Source organism: Lycorma delicatula, chromosome 1 (genome assembly GCF_047948215.1).
Source record: "Lycorma delicatula isolate Av1 chromosome 1, ASM4794821v1, whole genome shotgun sequence".
NCBI lineage: Eukaryota > Metazoa > Arthropoda > Insecta > Hemiptera > Fulgoridae > Lycorma > Lycorma delicatula.
In genome coordinates, this window is record NC_134455.1 from 72244311 (window position 1) to 72269428 (window position 25118).

The window sequence follows — 25118 nt, forward strand, 5'->3', positions numbered from 1 at the left end:
TAAGTAATGGTCCGATCCAGTATCTGTTCCTCTCAAGACTTTTACATTATAAATCTCCTTGTGATAATTCCGGTCCATGCAAACATGATCCAGTTGCCATTCTCCTTTTTTCCAATCTGGGTGTTTCCAAGTCTTCAATTTGTTTGGTTTTCTCATAAAATAGGTGGATTTTGAGATCATATTATGGTTTCTGCAAAATTCGACAAGCCTTTGGCCGTTCTTGTTAGTTTTCTTTTGGGCAGGCCATTTTCCGATAATATCACGATATCTTCGTTCTTTACCAAGTTGGGCATTAAAGTCCCCTATTAAAATCTTCGTGTGGGTCTTATTTATGTTGTTTGCAGTTTGGTCAAGAAGTTCCCAGAATTTGCCCATCTCTTCTCTATCTTTTTTAAGATTGTTTTTGTCATTGGTGGGAGCATGGACATTTATTATGGTGTAGAATTTATTGGCTGATTTTAGGGTTAAGGTTGAAATCCTGGGGGAGTAAGACTTAAATTCTACGACTATTGAATTATTATTTAAATATTTTCATTTTTACAATCACGGGTTAGTAATTATTAAATCAATATATTTAAATTAAAAAAAGAAAAGTTAAAAAACAAAGGAGTTGAAGTTTTATTCAAACCGATGTATCTTCCCTTAAAGATCCAAATATTTCATTAATTAAAATTTTAATTTTAATTACGATTGCAACCCAAAAGAGAAGTGCACAATTAGATGTTACAGCAGTGCTAAATCCAAACTTTCAACATCCTAGTACTAATCGTTTTTGAATTTTGCAAGATACATACGCACATACATACATACGTACGTTCAGACGTCAAGCTGAAACTAGTCAAAATATATTCAGGGACGGTCAAATGGATAGTTCTGTTGAAATATGAAAGTTAAAATGTTTCGCGATCACAATACTTGCTTTACTTCGTACAAGGTAGTAATTAAATATACATTCAACAGTGGCCCACAAGAGTTCTGTTTCGAAGGCAAAGCTATTTAACGGTAAATCCTAATACATCCTCAAAGTGTGTCTTCGGGGGCTTCAATTTTTTTGTAATTGTCACTCGTAAAATACGAAAATTGTTAAAACAAATTAATTTCTCCTTTTAGGCAAAACACTTACAAAGATTTGTTCTGAGTTAATGTTTATATTAATCATGAAATATAAATGTGTCAAGATTTTTATGAATGGTTGAGAGTGGAATAATTTGGAGAAGTGATCATTGTGATTAATATGGTATTTCATCGATACTAACTGTTTACTATGACTCATTTCTTCAAAGAAAAATAGCTTTATTACATTAATATGATTTATTTTTTTTTTTGTCTTCAGTCATTTGACTGGTTTGATGCAGCTATCCAAGATTCCCTATCTAGTGCTAGTCGTTTCATTTCAGTATACCCTCTACATCCTACATCCCTAAATGATTTAATTAATAGCCTTTAATAGTGACTTCATAATTTAAATAGTCATTTTTATAATAATAATAATAGAAGAAAGAATCAGTTTTTTCTAGCTTTGATGCGAGTTTGTTTTTTGTTTTGTCCCAATTTTTTTGTGTTTTGTTAGTAATTTATATAAAAATGTCTTGTAGTATAAATCATCCTAACAATTTTTGGCATGAATTAATTTTCAAATCTCAAAGGAGATATATTACTCCTTCGGTTAAAAAAATCATATCAACTCTTTTTTGGGCGTAAAATAGGTGATTAATACGTTTTAGTTCCATCATATTTTCTGCAATCTTTGTGTAACTTTACTAAGCAGCTGGCTTACTGGGAAGTCGTTACACATGCCTTTTGCCGCTCTTATGTTTTGGAGACTAAGATCATTTGAGAGGCTACTATTTTTGTATCACAAAAATCAAATAATTTCTCTAGTAAATTCAAGAAATTGTTTGCATATTCTAGTTCCGTCAGAAATATGGAGTTTACAACAAAATATACAGGATGAAGAAGGGCTATGGAGAATTAGAAAGTAATGAAGAAGTAGATGATCCGGATTCCTAAGGTGAGAGCCATGAACCTTACACACTAGTGAAGATCTTAATCATATTAATTAAAATAAAATAATAAATAAAAGTTTTATTAGTTAATGGAATGAAACATATAAATTAGCTGTGAAAATTACTACTACAGACAATAAAAAACAAGTAAAACAGAATATAGAGAAAAAACCGTTAATCCATACTTTATTGATTGAGATCTGAATGATTTTTGTAGCAGCATAGATATGTTTGGGGCAACCATGGTAAGTCATAACAAATGTTTGCAACAAATTTTTCTTTTATATTATTTACGATGATAATAGAAAGTTATTTCTATACAAACGTAACATAATTGTAACAGTCACTAATACTTATTAAAAAATTAAAAACGAAAATGTAAAACCCTTCCAAGCTAAACGGTCTACTAAAATATAAAAAATTTTAAATATATTCAATAACAACAAAACATTAGCGCAAAATTAATAAATGTAATAAGTCAAATATCATTTGAATTCCATACGTTGTTTAATGTAAAATTAATCATTATCTTAATTAGTACTGTACAAATTATTATATATCAGAAACTTATATAGGTTGACTGCCACACTGAAAAATGCAACATTTCCAAGACTTATTTTGCTAAAAATATCCACACCAGTGCTGTAATTTTGTTTTTTAATTTCAATAAAAGTATTGTTACCATATTACTAATTTTTGATTCCAGTTCACTTTGCAACTTCACTTCTTGAAATATTCAAAAATAAAATTGAAACACACTTGTGTCTCATAGCAACCGCGGATAACGAGACGCCAATTAATGTCTCTTTTAACATATTTTAATTGAATTAAAAGATGTTAAAAATTATTTTTTTTTATTGAATTAAAGATTACTAAGTAAAAGATATCTTTTACTAACTACTGATTGTATTTATTTTTAATTCTACTACTACAGAAATACTATTTTTATTGATTGCTATACTTTTTTTGAAGTAAATTGCTAAAAGCAATTATCTTCTGAAATAAAATCACATTTTATTGATAATTATTATTTGAATTGAGATTCGGAAAGCAAAATTTGAATTTAATATTTTAAGAGTGCTTGATATCAAAATCTAACTAAACTATATCAGTAAACAGCTAAAATTAATTCACATTGTATTACAAACTTTTCAATTATGTTTATTTTGCTTTTATTTGATGATTTTCAAAAAACTATCTTTAATTTTAAATTTAAAGAAAATTTTCTGTGCTACATAACATAAACAGAATTTTATCTTTAAATATTTACTTTTATACAAAAAATTTTTTTTTAAATAAACACTAACATTGCATCATAAGTATGACATTACACTGAGGCATCATTTGATGTCTCATACTGCTATGAGACATCATTTGGTGCCTCATAGCAGTATTGGATTGCGAAACTGAGACATCAAATGATGTCTTATAGCAATAATGGATAATTGGCCTAGACATCATTTCATGCCTCATGACAGTTAACCTGTTAAAATTGCTTATTTAAAACGGGTGGGCGTGTTTCAAGTAAAACTTAAGTAGTAATGTTTATTCAGTCGTTGTTATGTAGAGTAATTATAAGTTTTGAATACGCTCTTCGTTAACTTTATAATCATTTTAATGAAAAAATCAGTATTGTGCTTAATATTAGTGCTTACTTTTCTGATTTATTAATAATCAACTAAATAATAAAATTAAAGTAAGTGAAAGGATTAAGTTTTAAATAAATACTCGTGTTTTTTGTAAGAAAAATTTGGTGGCAAGATATTTTATAAACATCATATTAAATTTCGCTGATCATGAAATTTAATATGGAGATTTATAAAATATCAAGAAGTATAATAAGATAATTAAGAATAGGTTTTTATTGATGTGTTTTGTTTAACAACAGCGTTTCTTTTTCAACATTCAAATAAATATTCTTGGATTGATATGAAAAAAATAACATTGCGAGAAACTTTTCAACTGTAAATAATTTCGATACATCTGCTGTTGATGAAATGTAGCAAAAAGATTTATTTAAATCCTGTTGAATAATTTTTCATACAAAGCGATCCGTTCGCAGACGGCGAGTTAAAAAATACACTGAAAAATTCGTTCTACTTGAGTGAGCTAATTCTCTGCTCAACACGTGTTTCATTACCTTATACTGAATTTTCTTATAATATTTTGAATGGAAACGTAACTTCAATTTTTATCTATTTTTTTAAGTTTTTTTACTTCATTAATGTGTTGTTATATCATAAAAACAAGGTAATGTTGGTTGATTTACATTTCATTCCGTAGGCGTTTTATAATTTAAAAAAAATCACTATGTTCGGTATCTTCGATTGATTTATAGAATTATTTTCCAAATTACTTCCAGTAAATATTCTTTCCCTCTTTCTATCTCTCTCTACATACATAAATATATTACATTAATATTACAGATACTAAAGATAGACACCAAAATAAAGTAACGAAACAACTTTAACTGTTTATCTCTTTGAATTTTTAAAACTGATTTTTATTCAAAATGGTGAAGATTACAATAACCTTCTGCAGTATTTAGTATTAATAGTTCTTTTTTTCTTTTTGTACCTTATCCGCTCAGCGAAACGTTGGCGATCATATTAAACAACGCCGAGGTGGCTGTCCTGGGAATTTTCGTTGGATCTTTAACGCATTGGTTTTCCATGATCATCCCAAAACATCTCAATTCCGCTGACCACCTCCTTCTGTGGTTAATTATGGTGAAAGTTCCATGTGTTTTCGATTGAAAATAAATCGAGTAACGACGTGGGTTACTTGGGCGATTCCATTTTTTCTATAGGATTTCCATTTTAATACAAGATATATTGTTTTTATCCTACAACGAATTCTAAGAAAATTAATCTTGTAATTATGTCTCTTTTCATATTCTTCATTTTACGTTCAATTCGATTAAATATTGATTGTTTTTATTTTGATAATTCTACTATTGTAAATTAGTATCAAATTAAATACCAATTTTCTCACAATAATAGACTTAATAATTATGAAAAAAATTACAACATCAATTTTCTGCGATAACTCGGCAATTTGTTAATCGATTTCAAAAATAAAGTGCCATTTTGTTGAAAATAAAAAAGCCTAATATTTTAGTAAATAAAATAAATTTCGATAAAACTAATATTCATGGAGATATAACGGATTGAAAAATAAACAAGGCCGCCATTTTGTAATTTGCGAAGGCATTTAAGTCCTGATTATTTGCTAATTTTAAAACTTTATTACCAGACGCTTACCAAATATTAATGTCATTCGTGTATCCACTTGAGATACAATTTTTTATATAAAAATAACAAAATGGCGGACCGTGGGAGAAGGAAGGAAAAATTGTAATTTTTCCTAAGGATATTTTATACAAGTAGAAGTTTTTACAAGTAAGGATATGTTTTTTTAGTTTTACAAGTAGAATCCGAAAAAGTATAGCCAGCCCACCATTTTAGAAACACGTTGTATAAATGGGTTGAAGAAAATATTACCTCAACATAGATATGTTTAGACATAGAGTTGTATGTAGAAAAAATGTCTGATATTGAAATAAAAAAGAAACTTCATGTAGTAGGCAAATAATCAAATGATAGTTTAAGCTTGACAAAATATTTTTTTATTCCATTATTTGCATTAAGTTGAAGATGTATTTGGAGATGATAATAATTATTTTATATTGAAATAAAAATGAAACTCTGCAGAAGGAAAATGACCTAATGAAATTTAAGCTTGACAAAATGTTTTTTGATATCATTTTTTGCATAGAGTAGATGTAATTGTGCATAGAGTTCCATGTAGTTTCACATTGTAATAAAAATGCCTAATAATGAAATGAAAAAAAAACTTTTTGTAGAAAGCAAATTTATCGAATGAAAGTTTAATCCACAAATTATTGCAGACCATAAAATCATATTTGCTCATAATTAAGTTTTTTGTAAAACAATAATCATCACTTACTTTGAAAATAAATTCGGAAACAAATTTCTGTTTTGAAAAAGCATGATTGTGTGCGTGAACAGTGTTCAATACAAATATTAATCGGGAAAAATACTTGATGGGATGAGTTTTATTTATATATATGCCTTTAAATAAATTTTGAGGCTCAGAAATTTCCAAACTACATCAGTTCCAATGAAATTTAGATATGCATGTTAAAATTTGAAGTAAATTGGTTGCGTCGTTCTTTTTCGATCAGTATCAGCTGATCTCGGTCGAACCACTTCTGAAGTCTGAATATTTTTACAGTAGTTACTGTGGGACATTGATGAGTTCTCAATAAATATAAAAAATGCTGTCGATTTTATTCAGGATTCTGAAACACAGTTCATATTTTTAAAATCATTCTTATTATTTAATAAAATTAATTTGAATAATTTGAATTACCTTCGGAAATAAGGTGTCGAAAAACTCTATTTTAAAGACTGTAGAGGTAGCGTCGCTGTCAAATATCATACTTGCCAGGGGGGGCGCTAGCGACACCCCTCGATATATACTGTGATATGTATTACACTACTATATAGTCAAAACAGTGCAAGTTTTTATATTGCTTAGCCCTTTTTGTATTGCTTAGTCTTTCTGATCACTCATTATTAGAAACAATGCAGTCTGTTCTATTTAATTGCCGGCCGGAAATAGCTATATCTTTTTGCAGTCTGTGGAGAAACATATTGTGAATGAGTTCTTCATCCGACTTATTTATTTTCAAGAAATCACAAAAAGAACTTTCCACCATTAAGCAATAATTTTATAATTAAATTGGCTTCCTAAACTACAATGTTACACAATTTTTTTTTTCTTTCTATGCCTTTTCCTTTTTGAGCCTAATTATGTAATAATAAAAACAGCTCAGACTGCATCAATTGTATGGTGGTTCGACCGAGATCGGGACATGTTGTTCCCGGTATAAATACGAAACACCGATGTTGTCGTGTGTCTGGACACAAGTCGCTTTAGTTCTGTCAAGTACTATCTAAAGTGTTGGATACATGTTACTAGCAATTGTTGTTTAATGTTTACAAAATTTAAGATCAATTAATTCAACATTTTGTTGATTATTTTTCTTCATTTATTTTTTTTTTTTTAGTTTCCTGGTACGATAGCTCTAGAACTGTGCTACAAGAAGGAATGTATTAATTAGTCAAAAAAAAATAGGGGTATGGTTCTTTTATACTTCTCAATGTTTCATGGCTCATGGGCTCCAGAAAAACAAAAAAGTGAGAGGGTAATGTTCATACTTACGTGTGCTGGCGTGTGTTTGATGCTTAATAACTTTTGACTGGTTTAATCAATTTTGATGAAATTCGTCAGAGACTTGTATATATGAGGCAATTTGTTGGTAAAGGTTTGACGACGATATCCCTAAGAAGAGAGGTAGATAGTTTTTTGGGATCAATTTTCCCAAAATTTTGAACCTCACTTTATATTAACCTCAGTACCTAAGTACATGCTTATCTTACCATTTAAAATAAAATGCCTCTAAATGCAGTCCCCCTTCACCAAAATTCGATAAAAATTATTTTTTTTTATTTATAGCGTATTTTTTAAACAATTTTTTTTTTGTCTTCCTAAGTATTGTGGTAATGAAGTGACCACCAAAAAATATATTTTGGTGGCAATATTGGGGTTGGTGGAGCCAATAAAACTTTACAAAATCGAGTTTTTTAATGTTTTAAACTTTTTTCATATATCATTATTTTTCCACTACATAATAACCAATCCAAGAAGGTGCCATCTTTATTGCCAGATCTTTCTTGTTTGTAATTGTATCCTCTTCCATGTTTTGTTTAAATAAAAATAAAAATTCTATAGAATTTTGGAAATTAAATTCAATATAAATTTTAAAGATAAATTTTGTTTATTTACGATTTGAAAAAATTAATTTACATAAAGCTTAAAGATGCAGTTTTCAGAACTTAAGTTTTACAATAATTTTCCTGAAAACTACTGGAAATATATATTTTAAGATTGTCCTTTAGTTTTTCTCATGTATTACATAAAACCACTATTTTTACACCATTTTTTTGTTTAATAAATAAAAGTAGGGGCGAAATTCTTTGATTTTTCTAACTTAAAACCAAGCGTTTGCTGCAGCTATTCACTATTTTGCTTCAAATATCTTCCCCTCACAAATAAGTATGTTTCTTGATTGATGCTAAAATATTGAGGTTAATTTTTCAAGCTGCTTTTTGTTCAAGTTTTTAATTCATTTCAACATTGCCTTCCATTCTAAGCCATTCTCTTACCATCACTATACTTTTTACTTGATACTTTCTTAATTATCTGCTGGATTAATTCAAATCCCCGTCTCCCTTTACGGTTTCTATAATATATTTTTCCTTCTAGAACCATTGACACTAATCCTGGTCCCTTAATTTGTGCCCATCATTACTTCTTTTAATAAGATTCTACCAGGTAATTATTTCTTCATTAATGCATCTAAATATCTTTTAATTTCATTCTGTATTTTATTACCTAATTTAAAACAGTTCTTTTACGACCACGTTAAAGAAGTCATAATCCTTTGGTTTTCTGGCTTTCCTGGTTTTATGTCTTACTGTTATAAAATTCAATACTTCCATATAGATATTATTATAAATTATCTTTCTAATTCAGATCTTTACTTTCCCATCTAAGCTGTATGTAGCAGCATAGCTATAAAAGAATAGTATAGCGATCGGTGAAAAATTTTGAGTATAGATTTTTTGGAAATACCGACGATTCAAAATCCCCTTTACCCAAAAAACAGCATATAAAAGTATAGAAATTTACATATGATGTGTAATTATATTACATATCATATAGTACGATGGTTCATAATTTGAATAATTTCTCCGGACTGATAAAATTAAATTATTCAAAAATAACTTTCTTACGGGTATTAAAGGGATTAAAAATTAAACACATTTAAAAAGGAGAGAAAAATTTTCGACATTTATCATTTTTTTATATATTAAGCACAGAAAATTGAGCGTTAATACGATGAAAAAAATATTTAACACCAAATATTTAATATCAATCGGATTTGAACATAGGAGGATATTGAACATTATTTCCAGTTTTTGCCTCATATTTAAAAAAAAACTGTTAACGAAAAGATTAGATAATTTTATAGAAATATTTATTTTGCAATATATTTTTCAGATATGACGTGATTTTTCTCCCCAACCAACCAGTTACTCCATGTACACGGGTTATATTTCTAGAATTATGGTTAAACCAACAACTGACGTGGGTAACATACTTAAAGGAGTTGAAGGTAAAATGTTTAAAGACGCTAGACTGCTGAGAGTTTTATCTAATACTCGTTGGGGAGCTGATCGAGTATGCATTTGCGCTTCTACCGAGTGCTGGTCTGTTTCCGTTTAGAGTACGGGTGGGTGACTTATTCGTTCACTCGATCCACCGCTCTTAGAATGCTCGTTGCAGTCCATCATCCACTCATTCGTCATGCTACAGGTTCAATTTGTTCAAGCCCTGTGGTAAGTCTACTAGTGGACATTGGTGAGCCATCTCTTTGGAATAGACGAAACCAAATGATCTCATCTTATGGAGTTCGTATTAGTGCAACTAAATCATCCAACCTTTAATGTGGTGTTCTCTAACCGGCATGTTAATCCATATTAAGAACGGCCCGTACCTACGGCACCACTAGGTATGAGAACTCAGCGACGTTTCTAGCTGTGAATATAAAGTTACCTCCAGTTCTTTGTTGCTCCATGTTTTTCCTTGTTTTGCTCCTTGATGGCCTTCTTTCGTTAATTATTACTTTTATGTTTGTCGGTATAATAAAACAGTACACATATCCGGTTATAATACTAGAAAAAGATTTTAATATTATAAATAGCGTGAGTTATGATGCTATAGTTTATACGGACGGCTCTAAAAACGTTAATTCTGTTGGTTTTGCTTTTGTGGTTGGCAGTAGAATATACATTTTTGACCTCCCAAGCATCACCAGCATTTTCGTTGCGAAAATGTTTGCTGTTAATAAGGCCTTAAATATAATTAGCCCAACATTTCTACACGTATGTGCCTGTTCAGGTTCCACGAGTGTATTACAAGCGATTATTGGCATGTATTCCAGAGAAGTTGGCTGTCGTCTGTGATATACATCCCGACTCCGTAGGGGAAGACACCCGCCTACTGATGTTCCGGTTACCACACCCACTCCCTTGATAATCTTGATGGGCTTTAACGGGAGTTGTCTACCGCCCTCTGACTTTTAGATCATATAGTAATAAGTCTGGCCTCGTTGAGATGCCACCGATGTAAATGCCTCGGTAGACGTTTACATCGGTGATTTATTAACTCAGCTTTTGCCTTCGCTGTCGGCCCGAATCGGACATCTTGAATGTCCTACTTCGTTCCCCTCTGAACTATCTGAGTTCGTGGAAGCATGAACCGCGCACCAAGTTCTATTTTTATTGAACCGATTTCTGTGAATGTCTCGAAATTCCAGGCAAATTCCACCAAAAAAATTTCATCATACCACCAAAAATGTTGCTCGCAACAGCGAAATTTAGTCCTAATTCCCTTACTGAACTCATACTTTAGTTCATTCCCCAGACTTAGGTTAAATTATAAACTGCGGTGTGGTCTACAAGGGTGAGGCAGCTAGACATCCTACTCGCACTCTGCTCCATCGCGAGTCCTACGTGACATTCACTTGCTTAACCATCGTCGAGATGCCGCTACAACTCACGGCTGCATGGGATCCATGCCATCAGCAGTGCAGTCGCCATCCCGCCGACAATGTCGTGCGCTCATCCTAATCTGTCTGTGATATACAGTTTGTATATGACACAGCGTAACACTTGTGAGCTTAATCCTGGTCCCTGTAAGTTGGGAGCTTCTGCTGGATCCCCAGCCAAACTGGAATTTCCGGTAATGAGCGCACTGATAGTACTGCAAATGAGGCCTGTTTGCAGTCTCCTTTCATTAATCGTATTATTTGTGATGATCTTGTCTGTTTTATAAAAAGGGTGATCCAAGATAAGTGGCAAAGTGAATGCCATGCTACCGTGTAACTTCGTCTGTTAAGAATAGATTAACGATCTCCGCGATTAACGTTCGCGGAGAGGAGATTATTTTTTGCCGTTTGCGAATTGGGCACATTAGACTCGCTCATGATTATCTCATAACTCAAATCGATGCACCCGTTTGTATTCGCTGCGACTGCCAACTAACTGTACACTATTTCTTCGTAGATTGTGTCTGTTATGCGGCACTGAGTCGGAAGTTTAAACTATGAGCTAACTTCCGAAATTTTGTAAGATACAAATAGACGATATTATCGAATATTTTTACGATTTCTTAGGGGCGTCCGTTTAGATTTAAATATTTGAGTTTTCTGTACATGTTTCAATTATTTATGCCATTTGGCGTATGACACATAATAATTTTATTGTTTTAATTTATATTATTAATGTAATATTCAATGAGGTTTTATATAGCTTTTAGCCTACTTCATCGGCGTTTTCCATTTATGCTGTGTTTTTGTATAACTGCGTTTCAGGTTTTAATTTAATTGTTTAATATTTACTTATTTACAAAAAAAAATCCATCCTATCAGACAAGGAAGCATCACGGTACCCGTAATTTATTTTCTTTAGCCTTGTTAAAAAACACTGAAACAAATCGGGCTTATTGAAGTTAATAATTACACCAATAAATAAAATTTTAGATTCCAAAAACCAAGGAGGTTTTCTTAATTTAATTTTCAAAAATTAAAACCCAACTAAAATTCGTATTAATCTAAACGACATGGAAACGTTTAAAAAAAAAAAAAACCGAAGCAAGTTAAGAATTTTTTTTAAATTTTATTATGATGTCTGTCCTTTATTTGTATTTCAAATCGTGGCTGTTATTAAAAATGTTGAATCATGTAAACGTCGAGCAAGGAAACAAATGGGAAAAAACTTTTAAAAAATTGATTTTTTTAACACAAAACATTTCAGGTTTAAGGATAAAAAGTTATTTGGTGAAGGGGTTAATTGGGACCAAAAGGTTTGCTAAGCATTTCAATATTTTACTCAATAATACTTTTAATTTATTGTATTACTTAAAGAAGAAGAGGTTTTTTTTGTTCGGAATAAACAAAAAACTACCCGATCAATCGCAACCAAATGTTTTACCGTTTCTTGGTAACTTAGAAGGATTTTAGATATATTTCACCTCGAAAAATTTAGAAAAAAAAAGAGATACATATATATATGTAGTAGTGTAGATCTCCCCGGTTGAATTACAAACTTTAATGAATTAAATTATTGAAGTGTGAACAGGGATCAAACTGAATAATTCGACTCAATCGAAATAGTAATAAAATTTAATTTACATTAAAGTATACCTATTAAATAAATAGGAAAAGGTTTTTATTTATTCGGGATGAACAAAAAAGTACCCGATCAATCGCAACAAAAGATAAAATAAAAGATTGACTGCTACGGGAAATGCAAAAACTGTATAGCGAGGGCGAAGCTGCGACGAGGAGCTAGTACTGCATAATTTTTAAAGTAAAAATATCATTTTATCAAGACGATCAAGTTATTACTGAAATTTTAGTTCTTTCTGCAATTATACTTTAAATATTACATAATTAAGCTCTTAATATTTAAAATTCCTATAGCATATTTGAAATAAATATCTGTCAACGGAAAGGCCGGTTATGTTACGCAACCGTTTTCCGGATTTTTACGAAAAACAACATAGAATTCATAAATCTACGTTTAATACTAGCTGATTTTTTTCTCCATAGAAACCAGTTCTAATTTGTACTAGGCTGCCTTAAATAAATTAAATTCCTCATTTATCTTTTACAATTTTACTATCCTTTTTACTATTTTCAACCTATTCTATATTTAACTTATTATTAATCTCGTTGTTACATATTATTTCCTCTACTTAAGTTTTCTTCTTTTTCAAATTGAAATTTTTATTTCTTTTCCAGCCATGAATCTGTGTCATTTACTATTTGTTGAAATTCATTTTTGTTTTACATTCATATGTAATGAACTATGAAATAATACTTTAATATACTCACAAATTTATTTACGAATCTTGTTAACTTAATGTAGTGTATTTCATGTAAATAATAAAAATACCCATAGTTATATATTATGTTTTTAAAAACACGATGTACTGCTAAATAAAATATTTTTAAAAATTAACCAGAATATATTATGTTAAATTTTAATGGTTTTTTAGAAAAAAATATTTGTAATTTTTTAAGTAAAATTTCATTTATTTTCCACGTCATTAGGCTGAACCTTGAGAATAATTCGATAGTTATAAAAGGAAAATGAAGTTCTCTTTTGCGCTGTCACCTTTTGTTTTAAATAGCCTTTCGGTAAATTACGTTTGCTGTTTATTATATTATAATAAGGTTAATATAAGTATATATTCGAATTTTTGTTTCATTAAAGGTTAAAATATATTTTTATAATAGTTGATAAGGTTTTATATTTAAGCGAAAATGTAATTTTTTCATGTTTAATAAAAATTTTAATTATTTACGAAATTTTTGAATACACCTAATAAAATAGAATACACTGATGTTGGGTCGCAAAATTAATTTACGTAAAACTTCCTTTTGATAAAGTGTACTCATATTATACTGAACGCGTTTGTTGCATAAAACAATATTTACATCCTCAATTTTATTGATGGGTTATTTCCATAGAATTACTTAAATGTATTCTAAATATTTTTTTTTGTAAATAAAAGCAAAGCTCACTACTCACTTTAATATGACAAGTAACAGGATTATTATTTGTATGCTTCAATTCAACGATACTGTTTTACTTCAAACTCTTGTATTCTATTACCTATTTATTTATTTTTATTTTTTTGTTTCATATATTCATAAAAGTATAATAGCATACATATTCTATTACAATAATAATAAAATAAATAAACAGTTGATGGAGAAATTTGTTTTACATTTATTTATTTAATAACTAAATCGGATCAGAGTATTTTTTTTATATTCACTGCTTACGTAATATTATAATATTGAAAGCATTTAATCTGAAATGAAAATAAAAATATAATTCAATCATATTTTGTTAATCAGTATCAGAATTATGATTATAATCATAATTATTATATATAATATATATAGTATAACATGTATATATATATATATATATATATATATATGTTAGAAGTATATTATTCATATTTAATTAACATTAAAAAGGGTAAAATATATTAACCCATTTTAATGTTTTGAAATGTTTTTTCTTAGTCCTTTTTTTGTGAAGAATATTATTCAAATTTAAATTGTTAAAAAAATAAATATAAAAGTATTATAAATAATTCAGCATATTATTCAAATGAAAAAAATGCTATTAATTATTTTGTAATTGTTATATAACATAAATATTTTTACATAATATTTAATACATGTGCAGTTGCTTGAACCGTGCTGATGTGATCAAGGTCCATGATGGTAGAAGTGCAGTATCACCAACCATACGTGTTGTCTGCAACGAAGCTTCCGCCCTTGAAGTTCTTTCGACTGGACCAGATTTATTTATCGAGTTCCTTGCAGATTCTGAATGGCCTGGGCAAGGATTTAAGGCAGCATTTCAATTTCAACCTCTTCTTTTAGAAACTACTCCTCAAACTGGTAAATAACAATTATTTTTTAATTTATTATCATAATTAATTAATTCTATTGGTTTTTGTATATTTTAATGAAAGTTACCCTTGTAGCTAAAATAATAGTAAAAAATTAAGTTCTATCCTATAAACAGAAATAATAAGTTCTTATTAAAAGTAAATTAACCCGCCGGGTTAGTCAAGCGGTTAAACTCGTCATCGCAAAATCAGCTGGTTTTCAAAGACGAGAGTTCTAAGGTTCGAGTCCTTTTAAAGACAGTTGCTTTTATATGAATTTGAATGCTAGACTGCAGATACTGCTGTAATTTGGTGCTTAGGTTTTAATTAACCAAGCGTCTCAGGAGTTGTCGGTCTAACTCTGTTCAAGGCTACACATTTACCGGTACAATTATACGTACCTGCCAGACTGTGAACAGATGTCTTGGCAGAGTACTGGAGATCATGTCACTGTGCTGTTACTAACTGGTATTACATAAAAAATATAAAATAAATTAAAATATAATTTAATTAAAATAAATTTTAAGAAATGAAAGGCGAACAAAATAAAATAAAGAACTATATTTTGTTGTAGTTAAATCTCATACACTTATTAATATAATGGTGATTCAAATAGGACTTCACAATTTTAAAAGCATATAAAAATTTGTTGAGATAACTTTCAGATTCGGCTCAGGTCTCATTTCATAGACAACCACATAAGATTTGTCACTCAACATTCGCTTTAGACCGATATGACTTCCATTTGTAATGCTATATACATCTCACCTAAAATTGATTTCATTCCAGACTGTAGCCAGCAAGTCTGGCCTTACCTCTCCAGTTGTGGCATTAATAATTCTTAGCTCAATAAAATCAGTAGGAAAATATGGTGTATAAGCCCGATCTTTAATGAAACCCCGCAAAAAAACCATCTAGCGGGATCAAATTTGGGGAGGGAGATGGCCATGCAATTGGACATTCACGATCAATCTACCTGGGAATAGAGTGTAAAGAAAATTTCAGACTTCTAGCAGTAGTGGCCCGTCGCTGATAGTAATTTCATCCATCTTGGTTATCATCGTCTAATTGAGGAATCAGAGAATTTTGAAGCATATCCAGAAAAACGATACCGTTTACAGTTGAACTGGAAGAAGAACTAGCCGTTCTGTCTGGAAGAAGAACAACTGTTTCAACGAAAGTGTGATGTCAAGAGTAAATTATATGCCTACTAGAAGGTTCACTACCGTACTCTACGAAAATTATGTTGAACTGCAGTTGTTGACAGCAAACCGTAAAACATGCACGCAGAGAGCACGTTCCACACCAGTAAATTTTCCATTTTTACCAACATTGGTAACAGCGCTGGTGGCAGAATTCAGTAATAATGACAACCTGGTGACAACACTAATGAACTACTGTGCCAAAACTTGATGTGTTTTGCTAAAAAGTGAGACGTCAACCGAATCTGAAAGTTATCTAAATGCTTTTGGTGAAGTCCTTTTTGAATCACCCGTTAAATTAAAAGAAATACAAATTAAAAAAAAAAAGTATTGCTTGAAAAAGTTTTATTGTCCAAATAAATTCGTTTCATTGAAAGTAGAATGTTTTATTAAATTTTTAATGAAAAAATTTGACTTTACAAAAAACCCTGTGCCACCTATTATTTTTAATAAATAAAATAACTATTCATTATCTTATTGAGAGAAAACATTTTATCGAGAAATTGTTTTCACCACCGTTTTGCTCGTAAAATGTTAAATTAAATTCATCTATCACATATGGAAGACAAAAAATTCAAATACACCATAATGATTTTGTTACTATGTAGATTTACACGTTTCTACTCTTCTTAGTATCCACAGTTTTGAAATATGAAGCCGTTTCCATACTTTAATATAATCCGTATATCTACAACAAAATTTAATTTTTATTTATTTTCATATTTACTTCGTAATTCAATCTATTAAAATCAGGACAAAAGCAAGGCCGCTGTTCATAAAATGTAAGGTATCTGAATGTTATTTTCTCGTTAGTTAAAAAAAATAGCACGATTAAATTTAAAGCCTCACCCTCCTCGAAATGTAATATTTGTCAATATCATCATAAAGTATCATGTCTGTTTTACAAACTTTTTGTATTTAGTCAATCCCCCTTGCATATAAACTGTCATAACAAAACAGATCCTGATATGTAAAGTTACATAAAGGGATTAAATATAAAAGTTGAGTAGTTCATAATTTTGAATTTTGTTAGCAAAAACTTAATATTTCTTGCTAACTGAAAAAAATTCCAGAAGGATCATTTTATATTAGCTAATAATAATAATAATTTAGGGCTAATGACCATAGCAGTCGAAGCTCCTAAAAAACAGTAACACTTTGCATGGTTGATATATACTGAAACAGCCTAAATAATAAAAATAATTGAATGAATGTTGTAGAAAAGTTTCCGTTTATAAGATTGGGTTGTGAGACTTTTGACCCTTCCGATATAATAGATCATACGCCAGTAGGGATGGTACACGTTAATTTAAATCTATAGTTATAAAAATACTGAAAATATTATGCCGTTAAACCACTGAATTTTCTGCTTCTCTTTTTAATTTTTCTATTCTGCTTTTCTTTTGCTAAACTAGCTACCTAATTTTACGAGACAAAAAACCTACAATCCTCATTAATACTACCGAAACAATTTGTCATATTTTATAAACAATGAATTTATCATAACTGTTGTACTTTCGATCCAGCTATGGCGCTGAATTTTATAAGCAGTGTTTTGTAATTAATGTAGAGTCATTCCGTCAAATAAATAAATGAAAATGTTAACGGTTCTGTTATTCCATGTTCTTCTGTAATATAAATTAAGTTAAATTATTTATAATACGTTATTATCTAATGATGCGATGTTTATTATAATGAATGTATTATTCCGCAGAAAGAAGATTAATTAACCTAATTTTCTAAACGGCTTTGTAATCCACTTTATTCTTAAAAATGCATTCTAACGCATATGAGATACAACTGGAAATTAAGATTTTTTTCTTCGAATTAGGTTAGTCATTTCGTCATAAAGAACAAGAAAAAGAGTACAGGTTAACCGCATTTTTTTTAGATTGCCGTGCTAAGATTCATTACTATTTTTGACTCATTGCTAATAATAGTGGGAAATCACTTCATTCCTCACAAGCGCTTTAATTTTACTGTCCCGACTAGCGCTATAGCAGAGCTATAGGTTTATAAAGGAAAGTATTGTAATCGGTCCAATTTGGGCATATGCTATTTTCACCAGATCTTAGTGTTTTGACACGTAAGGAAACCAAAAAACCGTATGGAAATTTTCCGGATGTTGTTATTTACATGTGTAAATTCGGACTTGCAATCCTTATATCTGCAGAACTACTAGACCGATTTTGATCAAACTTGGTCAGATTACTTCTATATATGGAGTATTGATGCCATTAAATTCTCAACTTAAAAGGTCAAAGGGGTGAGACTGTAGAGCAAGGTCACCCTCAGTATCTCGAGAAGATATTATTTTTCTTAGGCACATTTGTTAACGATTAAAAATAATATTTACAAAGAAAAAAGTTTTTGTTTTTCAAAATCGCACCCCACCCCAAAATATCTAAATAAACTAGCGGCTAAGTGGATATACTGCCTCAATAGTACCCCCTCTCTCTAATATTTTTAATTAATTTGTGTAAGCTGTGCATCAGGAAAACGCCGCGTAACGGGAAAGTCCTACAACTGTGTTGTCAGCTTTTTTTTTAGTTAACAATAAAAAGGATACGATTCACAATTCAAACCATTTGTATTATGGATGGTATCATAGAACCATACATTTCTTCTTTTTTTGTGTGCTCAAGCTTTACAATAAAAGAGCTTAGAATAATTAGAAACATTTGTATGACAATTTTTTCTACAAATTAAGTAGATTCTTCAAATAAAACTTACTTTATCGGTTAGAAGATTTATTTTTTTAATTTTCTTTCTTAACCCCTTTTTGGTATAAGACTTTTGAAGATAATGAATAACGTTATAACCTTATAGCAATTTGAAACTTAAAATATTTTCACACCGTGAATTAAAATAATTATAAATCTTACAGATAAAAACATGTTCTCGAATGTTATGTAGCCTTAACTCCCACTCGATAATAGTTTCCTGTTATCGGTAATAGTTTAAACTGTTCCTTTTCTTCGTTTAATTGTTTACGTTAGTTTTCTCCTTCGGCATCTTGTTTATTATAGGCCTATTCATATTTGAAACAAAGAACATTACAAATTTTAAATGAGTCAAAATGAAACCGATATATATCGCAGCGGAAATATTTATTTTTTTTTTTTATTTTCTGCAATTTTCACCCTTTTAAAATTTGTTATAAATTAAACAATGGATTTATAATAATTGCTATATATTTGATTTATTTATGCTCCATTAGTTTTAGGTGAAATAATTAATTATAGGTTAATAATTATTTAGTAATTACAACACATTAATAAGTAGTTAGAAATAATTTTTATTGTCTTTTGGAAGTCGGAGTCTAAACCAAGATTAAAAGCATAGTATTTCTTACTTTTTGGTGCATTGTTTATTGAATTCCGTTTTTTTATGATCATATAAAAATATATTCAACATAAATACAAGAAAGCTGAGTTGTTTATTCTGTGAGATGTGGTAAAATTTATTTAATAAAAGAAAAAAACATTAAAACAACGTTTTTGTTTCAATACACAACGAAAGATTTTTTTGAAAATCTAAAAAATAATTTTTTTTTTTTTAATTTACTTGATTTGAAAATGATAATGTATTATAACTAAATCGATTTTTAATTATTAATTATCTTTTTAACTTGATTTTAATGTTTAACACTTGTCTTAATTTTACTAATTTTTTTTTTGTTTTTAATGATTAAACCTAAAATATCCCTTTCGGCACGCCGGAATGCGGAGGTAGATTTCACCGGCGCTAAGAAGGAAATATAAAATATTTTCATCTTAAAGTTAAGAAAAAAAAGTTTCACATGTTTAGCATACGACGACAACTATCTTCTTACAATGCCAGCAACATTTTGGCCACTCCTTGCTGTAAGGGTTGGCCATATCAAAGATTGTTTAAGGCAAAAGTTTTAAATAATGTTTAGAGGACTAACGGCCACTTTATAACGATACTGTGCCTATTAAGGGAGGTGTGATTTTTAGTCTTCAAAACCCCATTTTTCCACCCTCTGGACTCCTGGTTGGTGATATCAAAAAACTTTACTTAGGGAAGTTTTAGGCCCAAATCCAAAAAATTGTAGGAGCATTAAACGAATTCGATATTTTACTTTATAGTGATATTTTTTATTCGAAAAAGCTCCATTTCCACCCCCATGGTCCGATTTTTTCCATTAACGAACTCGACCGAGATTTTGGGTCGTTATATTGTATGTATTAATTTGAAAGTGATCGGCGCAAAATTACGGTTGTGATCGTGTCCACAAGAAAGTGAAATATATATATATAAAAGTGTCTATAAAATTTTGAACTGACAATGGTTTCGGGGTCTGGGGGATGTGAAACGCAAAGATTATGTCGAAATTTTCCGGAAGTCCAATAATGGTACTCATTACAGTAGGTAGCTTTCTTATGAAATCTGCCTAGAAATGACAGTTAATGATCAATTACATTTTAAGATAGAAGAAATTACACATTTTTAGGTAGAAATCTTTTTATAATTATTATCAGGTTTCTTCATTCATATATCTACTTCTCTCAGCTGAGACAGGGCAGCATCTTTGCTTTTCAGTTGGAAGGTCCTGTTTTTGAATTCCGTGCATACTTGTAATTTTTCACTTACTAAAAAGTTCATCTGTAATTAAAAAAAACAAAAAAACAATTAAATTACGGTAGATGTAATTGGGAATCAATCTGTGGTAAATATTAATATATTTTAACCCCACATTAACGAGCAGTGAGTGTGAACGAGTAGTCTAAGTAAAACAATCATATTATGAATATCATATTTAAATGAATATTAACTAAAGGGGAAACACCTCCTACACCAAACTATTACCTCCACTCTCCGTTAATTTTCTTTTAAAGTCGTTTTATATCAGTGAAAAGGTGCTCCTCTTCCTCCAAGAGATTAAACGGGAAAATTTTGATCGATTTTTATTTCTGTCTTTTTCTAAAATAAATTTATTTCAGCGTTTTAAAGAAATAAAAACGAAAAATATCAGATATTTTTTTTAATATTATAGTATAAATTACTTTTATTTCTTTTTATTTGTAATTCTTAATGTTATAGGCAAGATTAATCGTGAACCTAATGTATTATTTTCTTCTTTGTTCTCACTTTGTTATTGTTTTGTAAACATTAACTTTGCATAATGAATCCCTACAAAATCGTTGTATTCATATCGTAGTATTTTTTTAATATTCAATACAATTTTTTTGAACGTAAGTTAAACAAAAATATTTTAACTGTAAAAGCAAAAAATATCATCTTGGCTTCTGCAATTTTGTTTGTTTAAACCTTAGAGTATATCGTAAACCAAAGGCGTCCATTCTTATATACGCAAGGGATGGATAGTATTCGTAGCAGAGTTTATAGTCAATTATTTTTTGTGACTTTAGACCGAAGAAAATGCTTTACCCATCACACTACTGAATTTTCCACTCATGTTATCCTTTGAATAGCCTAATAGTAAAGAGTAAAGGAGTGATAATATAATAATTTTTTTATATATGTGTTTTAAGAAGAATGCACAGTACACAGTAATGTATATAAAAGTAAGATATAGTTCATTATTGTACTAGGTTTCTTGCTAACAATGAATCATACAATATTCCAGGATTCACAACTCCATAATAATGACCGTTTATATATTATATCAATAATTAAAGATGCTTTTGAGCAGATAATTAAAAGTAAATTTTTTTTTTGACAAAAATGTTTAACATTATAATATTTTAACTAAATAATCTATTTACAAAATGCATACATCTCTGCCTATTTTTAATAATATTTCTGCTAACAGTGAGACATTCTTTGTTATCCATAAATTTCAAGATACTCGCATCATGTACCTTTTTTATGAACCAATTTAACCATGTTTGAAGGCTTCTTTAAATTAATCTACATTCAAATTCCTTCAGTTGATTAATAGATGATAACATATAGAGCTAATTTCAAATCATATGACGTGAAAATTAAAATTAATTGAATTTTTCGCCAAAAAAACCGTGTCGTATGTGCAGAATTTAGACGTGATTTGTAATTATACAAAACAATACCTTTTTCCAGGCATCCTAACCTCCATAGGGGAAGACACCCGTTTTTTGACGATCTCGGTCGCCACACCACCCCCTCTGTTCCTAGCTCTGATATGCTATATCGGTGATCGTCTTTAAACCCTTTAAACTTAATGACACAAAACAGTGAACCACAAATAGTTTGGCCTCTGTCAGGAAGCCACCGATGCAAATGCCTCGATAGACATTTCCATCAGTGTACTTACACAACCTACTATCGCCTTCGTATGGCCTCTTCCAACCACGACCATCTACAATAATTTACAACACTCAACCGTAAAATTAACCGATTCGCGGATGCGTGATCGCCGTCTCTTCCTTTAACACCGAAGGTTTCATTCAAAAACTCTTCCTACATTTAACCTAAATTAGACTATGCACTCAGATCATTACTTGAATGAGTCTTTAAACACCAAAATACTATCCTTAAACTAACTAAATAAATGTTGATCGCAACAACAGCAACTTTGTCCTAAAATTCTATTTACTCAAAAGTACTCTTTATTTACTTAAAAATCAAGATATAGATTCACAAATTTATTAAGCATCTATAGACAATATACCATATTTCTCTCTGCTCTGGTCGGCTTTCTGGGAGCAAGATAAACCGATGATCGATTTTAGAAATCATATTCCTTGTGTTATAAAGTATATCTATAGCAAAAGCCAAACTAATCCCAAAACTATTTTGGTCTTGAAATTGCAAAGAAACAATAATTGTTTACTTCGTGGTGCGTTCCTTATTTCCAATGAATGCAAAGAGAGTATATTGTTCAATAAAGTGTCATGGCGCCACTCACATTGGTGCGTGTAACATAAAACAGCTTTGTTTCATCACCGTAAATTATCGGATATTTCTTTCATTCATCCTATTAAAACCGTACACAATAACCAGTTTCCTATTAATTTTAGTAGGTACCACGATACGTAACTATCGCACTGTTCATTTAAAGCGAGAATTGCCCACATTTTCCAGCCGTACCTCAACTACCCCTATAATTTCTAGTTTACTGACCATAACGTTAGTTGTCCTTTTAGCGAAGCATTTTTCCTGCATTATATCATTATAATCAGGCAGTTATATTCTATTAGCTAGTTAGAGGCAGACTTCATAATCGCTAACCAAACGTGTAACTTCAATAAGAGTGTCAATGGGATTTGCAAATAGTAAAATATTAAATACTATCTGTAACAATAAAACACAAAAAAAACAGTCGTCTGTATTCTCCAGTGAGAATGTAAAACGAAATTTTCTCAAAAATCTTATATTTCTGGACGAACCTAAATAGTATATCTAGCCATCATTTTTATAACCTGTATGACATATCAATTAATAGTTCTGCTAATAATAAAATTGCATTTTCCACTACATTAAATATTTCTGGTCTACGAATTATCCACGGTTAACAAACGTTTAGATAATCTCTGGCAAATGGATGAAAACTAGCATTACAAACATACCAAGTGCAGTATCACACTTTTCCTACTTATGCTTCTATCATTCCTTGTTAGCCTTAAAAATTATCATAACGAAGAAATCTAGTACTTTTTCATTGTATATACGGAAAAGGAGCACATTTTGACAAATTCCTAGCGCGTCAATTTAAGACGTGCAAGCCGAAATTAGCACTAATTTTCCACGCAGAGAAAATCTTGCTATATCTAGCAAAAAATATTATTTCAAAACCCGTAATTTCCGTTAACATTAGCTTTCATACATCCCAACCTCGTAGGGGGAAGACTAACTGACTGAAACCGCGGAAGCGCGATTTCGCGCCTAGTACAGATTTGACAGCACCGTTCGTGACTGTGAATGCCTCAGAAAACGAAAAGTTAAGTCAGTGCTACACTCATACCAATCAAAATTGTGTTTTACGCAACATAGAAATTCAGACCTACAACCAAATAAGTCAACCAGTTTAGGTCACCTAACAAGAGGAACGCAACCTCAATCCGGTTAGCTTTCATACATCTCGATTCCCCCCCGAGGGGAGAAGATCCCACCTCGTAGCGTGTCCGGTCGCTACACCACCCCCTCCGTTCCTAGCCAGTAGTGGCTTTAACGGAGGACATCTTCTCGCCCTCAAACTGATTGCGCACCACAGCTTTGAGTCCAGGCCCAGCAGAGATGCCACCGATGCAGATGCCCCGAGGGACATCTGCATAGGTAAAGTTCACCCCGAGATAGTTTCATGTGTTTATGCCTTCAGAAAGAAGACAACGGACACCTGCAGCTACCACGTCCCCCTCAGGAACTAAGCTAGAAGCCTAACCGTGGAATAAAGACCACGCTCCTAGTCCTAACTATTAAAGATCCGTGCTAAGTGCCTCTATAACAAACTTTCCTGCTAAAATGTTTCACACAGCGAAATTTAGACCTAGTTCCCTTAAGAAAAGCGGGGTTCTTAAGGGAACTAGGTCTAAATTTCGCTTATTACTCAAAATGAGTTTCTATCTGACTCCGCTCCTGTCTGCCCGGGAGAGGAGAATAAACGCCTACTCCCACACAGCTCCATCGCGGAACCCGCGTGATATTCACCATCTTTCGCAAACCGCCGTCAAGTTGCCCCTACGCCCCTGCATACCACCGAAGCGTCACCCAGAGACGCCCCGCCGACAGTGTCGTTAGCTCATTAATGCCCTTGTCGGAGCGCGACAGCACCCCCCGGGCAAGGATAACCATGCCCGTTGGCAGCGGCCGCAACTCCGCCGACAGCATAATTCCAATACAAAGACACCAATTACATCTAACCGAGGCACGCTGCCTTAGCGCCTACCTTCGGTCAATCAACTGTCCAGAACGGAACCTAGCCATCCGGGTTCCTATCCTAAATCCCTTCAGCCACCCTGCCCTGGGCAAGGGATTTTAGGAAGCTGGCCACTATCGTCCACTCACTGTGAGTCCTCCAGTTGACTCGCAGATCCAAAAAGGAGTGTACTCTCTCAAGTTCCCTACCAACTCTGGTTCGTTCAGCTTCGTACCGGGGACAAATATATGGTCCCCGGATCATGTCCACTGTGTCCTCAACTCCGAATTAAGGGCACAACCCGGAATCAACCAACCTGAACCTCGCTAGACTGCCCCTAAAGGCACCATGTCCCGTAAGAAATTGAGTTGTGTACCGATTGGGGGAAACCCAACTAATTGCTCGCAAATCCCTAACATTTAGAAAAATACCATGCGTATATCGACCAGTAGAAGAGTC

General features: G+C 31.2%; 1 protein-coding gene across 3 annotated transcripts in view; it reads left to right on the forward strand.

The window, feature by feature from the left end:
- Positions 1-25118, forward strand: part of LOC142319316 (suppressor of lurcher protein 1-like) — a 1297987-nt gene that overhangs the window by 803233 nt on the left and 469636 nt on the right. For all 3 annotated transcript variants that reach the window (XM_075356472.1, XM_075356462.1, XM_075356483.1), the window contains exon 8: positions 14429-14646. In XM_075356472.1, coding sequence (XP_075212587.1) covers positions 14429-14646 — 218 coding nt within the window. The remainder of the gene's footprint in view (positions 1-14428; positions 14647-25118) is intronic.